Source organism: Pelmatolapia mariae, linkage group LG3_W (assembly GCF_036321145.2).
Source record: "Pelmatolapia mariae isolate MD_Pm_ZW linkage group LG3_W, Pm_UMD_F_2, whole genome shotgun sequence".
Lineage (NCBI taxonomy): Eukaryota > Metazoa > Chordata > Actinopteri > Cichliformes > Cichlidae > Pelmatolapia > Pelmatolapia mariae.
The window spans coordinates 42,179,402-42,184,169 of record NC_086229.1 but is presented as its reverse complement, the minus strand read 5'-3'; the positions used below and the strand labels follow the sequence as shown (position 1 = coordinate 42,184,169).

The 4,768-nt window shown below is 40.7% G+C and overlaps 1 protein-coding gene across 1 annotated transcript; it reads right to left on the bottom strand.

The window, feature by feature from the left end:
* Nucleotides 1-260: 260 nt before the first annotated feature.
* LOC134622870 (uncharacterized) lies at nt 261-4,535 on the bottom strand. Its single transcript, XM_063468185.1, has 8 exons — nt 4,418-4,535; nt 3,908-4,186; nt 2,390-2,512; nt 2,096-2,200; nt 1,133-1,198; nt 986-1,027; nt 468-518; nt 261-349 (listed from the first exon to the last, which is right to left on the bottom strand). The coding sequence occupies exons 1-8, from the start codon at nt 4,476-4,478 to the stop codon at nt 261-263; spliced, it is 816 nt and encodes a 271-aa protein (XP_063324255.1). The 5' UTR covers nt 4,479-4,535.
* Nucleotides 4,536-4,768: the final 233 nt, after the last annotated feature.

Below are 4,768 nucleotides of genomic sequence, written 5' to 3'. Positions count from 1 at the left end.
TATAGCTGCAGAAAAGGCTAACATTGTTATCTTTTTACAAAAAAAACAGCTAAACATGAGAGGTTTTTGGACCAATTTTGTGTTCTCCATTCTTTAAGCACCGGTTTGAGCACCGTTTAAGCACCGGCACCGTTTCAAAAGTACCGGTTTGGCACCGGTATTGGATAAAACCTAAACGATACCCATCCTTATACATATGTTAAACACTGTGTTCCCATAAACATCTGTGCTGAGTGAGATTGTTCCTGACAGCCGAGCATTCAGGTGAAACTAAACTGGTCTGGCCTGCTTCTTGATGCTTTGGGTTTCTCCAGTAAGAAATACGTGTTGTCGACGGGCTGTGAAGAACCTGTGGATCATAAACATTATCAGTCTGAGTGGGCTGTATGTGTAACAAACACACCTGTGCAGGTTTGGTGTGTTCACAGTGAGTTTATGTAAAATGAGGTGCTGATCATTAAAATTACCTTTTTTATTTCCATCACTAAACGTGGCACCAATCACAGAATATGGAGAATCTGCAGGAGGAAATGAAATATACTGAATTAATACAACATTTAAATTTATCACCAGAGCCTCTCATTTACATGGGACTGTAAATAGTGATGGCAGCACAGGTGTTACTGGTCGTGTCTCAGTCTCAGTAAGAGTTCACATCATTTTTATTTGACACACATCACTCTCCTGTTTTACTGCTGATGAGCCTCAGAATTGGTAAAGTTATCCAAATGTACTGATTCTTATACAGCACTTTGAGGGATCAAACCACCGACCTCCTGCTCTGCCTCCTGAGCTACAGCCAACCCAAACTTCCCAACTTCTATCAGCTTAATTACAGAATGAACTAAAAGACAACGACAGAGTAAAAATAATAATATAAAAAACAGCTACGATCAGCTTTACAAGATTTCAGTGCAGTTTTCAGTTTAAAATATTATCTACAAAACATCTAATGATGGAAACAAAAGGAGGGGAAATCATTTACCTGGCTGCTCCATCAGGCAGTGTGCAGGTCGTAGTCGAGCTCCTGAGAACAAACACTGGATTAACTATCAGCTCAATACTACAAGCAGCTACGATGATGAGTGTGTAGATCAGCCTCAGTCGCAGCTGCTTCACTCTCACGTCTCACCATTTATAAGATGAAGTTCTGCTGCAGCTGGTATCTCATCATAGACGTGGAGCTGTTTGTCATCCCCTGCAGACACATCAGAGTCAGTTCCTCCTTTAAAGTTTGTGATGAAGTCAAGCTGTGAAAATGAAAGTGAAGCTAAACTGGACTGTGGCTGCTTATGAAGCTTTTACTGTTAAACCGAGTCAGCACAGAGTTTAGGAAATACTGATGACTGTCCTTTCACCTGAAATACTTACAGTGACCAACCTGCTCTCACCTCGAAGAACACAGGCTGGTCTTTGGTGTTTGCACCAGAACAAAGTCCACAGAATGTAAAATTAATAATAATAATAATGGATTGCATTTATATAGCGCTTTTCAGTTCCACTATTCATTCACACACTGGTGGAGGCAGCTACAGTTGTAGCCACTGCTGCCCTGAGACTGACAGAAGCGAGGCTGCCATATCGCGCCATCAGCCCCTCTGGCCATCACCAGTAGGCGGTAGGTGAAGTGTCTTGCCCAAGGACACAAGGACCAGGACAGAGAGCCCGGGGATCGAACCGGCGACCTTCCGAAAAGAAACTGTAACCTTTGAACTTGTGTTAGCTTTATTGTTAGCTAAGCTGCTAACAGCAGACGCTAATTTATTTTATTTTATTACTTTATTCACATCTTCACTCACTGAATGGAACCTGTGTACAGGGGTTAACACACAGTAGTAAAACATCCTGTAAATGAAGTTTAGAGCACAGCTGACTGAACTGCATTAGCTCAGGTGGCTAATGTGTTAGCATGACCTTTGAGCTGAGCTGACAGACAGACAGCAGCTCACAGCCACTAACAGATGTTTCAAAAGAACCGAGTGAAGGAAGCTAAACTAGACCACAGCAGATATGTGAGAATGATGCGACTAACGTGTGTAAACCAATGAATAAATCATGTAAACCACAGATTCTGGTCATGTTTCTCTTTACTCACCTCGTCTGTTGGACCTGCATCTCCACATGAAGTAGACAGTGATGAGGATGAGGATGGAGAGAAGAAGAAGACCAGTTCCTATCAGGAAAGTCTGCACTGGAAAAGCTGGACAAGGTCAGAGTGATGAACATGGATCATGCATCACATACATGGACTCTCTGTAATATTTCATATATAAACACATCAGACTTCACTCTGTCATTTATACTACAGGCCAGAAGAGATGAACATGTTTACAGTTATACAGTTAAATCTGTTAAACTGCACTGCTTAGATTCTTCGATGCAATCATACCTGATGGAGCCTCAGTGGGTGATGCAGGTGTTACTGATGCTTTATGAGATGTAGCAGTAGTTGGTGGTGGTGGTGTTGTAGTAATTGATGGTGTTGTTGTAGTATTTGTTGTTGTCTTATTCTCTTGAGTACAGAAAAAAGAAAATATAGATACATAGAAATTAACAGCTTAAAAATCAACAGTTGAACTTTAAATATACGAGTTGGTTAAAAACAAACTCCACATAAAAAAAACACAAAATCTAAAACTAAAAGTAAAAAACTGAACTGAAGAATTTTACATAATATTTTGTGATTTGTAAACAATGATTGGATGCTGTCTGACTGATGCTGTCATGGAAACGTGTTGAAGGTTGACCTTTATGAGTTTACTGATTCATCCCCACAAAGTATTTATAACCAGTTATGACACAGAGCCTGGGCGCTGTGTGGACAGCCCAGTTTGAAACACAGATGTGTCGGTGAGTTACAAATAAACAGACAGACAGACAGACTGGCTGACTGAGTCCTTTGTTGTCATTAACATGTTGAAAACATGAAAAAAGGACATTTGTTTCCCAGGACAGCACTAATAATAATAAATAGAATAAAACCTAAGAGTCATAGAAAACTAAAAACATATAGAAAAAACAGCCTCGTGGGTGGAGCTGTATCTTTTTGTAACAGCTTTTATTATTGGACAGAAGGTCACATTTACTTCTTCAAAGTTCAATCTAAGAGCAGTAAAGATGTCTGTGGAGATGTCCAGAACTGCTCGAGCTTTGTGAACGTCCTGGAATGACTGATACTCGCCCACAGTCAGCATCTCTGTGCTGTAGTTTGTAAAAATCTCATCACATCTGAAGATCATTAAGATATTTCTCCTCTATCAAAAACTTCCAGCTTGTCTGATTTAGAATTTGCTTCTTAGTCACAATTTAAATGGAAACATCTGCTGGTTGTGTTTTAGATTTTTAGTTCATCTGTGATAGAAGCTGTGCACTGCCCCCTGGAGGCAGCACACAGCTACTACAGGCTGTGTGAGCCGGCACTTGAAACAGGAAGTCTGCGCTCTGACTCGATAACCACGGTGGTGATCCCGGTTATCTCTGCTGGGATTTTAGGTTTTTCATGTTAAAGCAAAGACAGAATGACATCATCAACATAAAGTTGATCACTGCACAAAAACCCAAACTAACATTTTTCAGTGTGATCAGCTAAAGTTCAGATACACTGTGGTTTGAGTTTATAGAGAGCAGAGATAATACTTTTATTATTATGTAGCTGTTCACAGCTGCTCACTGGTTACTGCAGTATTTGATGTGTACACATGAAGAACATTACAGTTATTATTTTATATAGAAACTCATCTACAGGAAGCACATGTGACAAAACAAAGCTGGAACTAAAGTTAAAAACACGTCTGAAATGCAGCTTTTCATTATCACTGAATTAGTTTGAGTCAGTTATTATTTTTTTATGGAAGACGCATGATTTTTAAATAGGAAACAGGTCAACTGTTAAAATGTTTGATGTTACCTGATGGGATCACTGTCAGCTCCACAGCTGTTTGATTTTTACAGACGTATCTGCCAGAGTCTGAGAGAGCAGCTCTGAGGATGATCAGAGACCCGTCAGCCTGTGAATCGTATCGTTTCTGTGGATCATTGATGTGTTTTATAGTTCCGTCTCCATCAGCTGTAAGTATGTCAGCTCTGCTTCCTCCACTCTCTCTGCTCCACGTCACATTACCCTCCACAGAGTGAGGACAGCGCAGAGTGACCTGTGTCCCCTCCTTAAATACTTCATGGGTTAAACCTGCAAAAAAAGTTTTTCAGAAATCCATAAACCTTCGGATGCTGTGGACACACGGTAACATTACACTTGAATTGGATCCTCATGTAAATAACTGGAGACTTCCTTAATGTTTTGCTTTTTTAAATCAAGTTTCGACCCGAAAGTTTCATAAAATTAAACTCTGATAGAAATCAGGAAGAATTACGACGCTCTAAATCATCCAAGACTCAGAAGAAGCTCAAAGAGTCTCACCTGCAGTGACGTTAGAGCCCAGAGTGCAGGCTAACAGGCAGCAGAAGATGTTCACCTTCATCCTGACACAGTGTCTGAATAGTTCCTGTGTGATCTGAGAACAGGAACTCTCTGTGAACACGCCTGTTCTTCTTCCTGCTGCTCACTTCTTGTGGTTAATGAATACAGATGCTCCTTTTATAGTCTGGAGTATGACGTAATTTAAATTCTGACAGTTTTGTGTTATTGGCTGATGCACAGATATAAGATGATGTAGTCGGAGGTAGAAGGATCCAGGGTGGGGTGGTGGGTGGTGGGTGGTGGGGGTCCTCTGGGTGGTCTGATCTCCCGTCTTACTGTAGAAACCAGATC

Bases quoted from the DNA above. Each gene is read 5' to 3' on its own strand.
- LOC134622870 (XM_063468185.1), bottom strand. From the start codon at position 4,478: ATGAAGGTGAACATCTTCTGCTGCCTGTTAGCCTGCACTCTGGGCTCT. The intron at 2,201-2,389 runs GTATGATTGCAT...GACCTTGTCCAG, and splicing joins ACCCACTGAGGCTCCATCAG to CTTTTCCAGTGCAGACTTTC. The intron at 1,199-2,095 runs GTGAGTAAAGAG...ATGTGTCTGCAG, and splicing joins ATGCAGGTCCAACAGACGAG to GGGATGACAAACAGCTCCAC.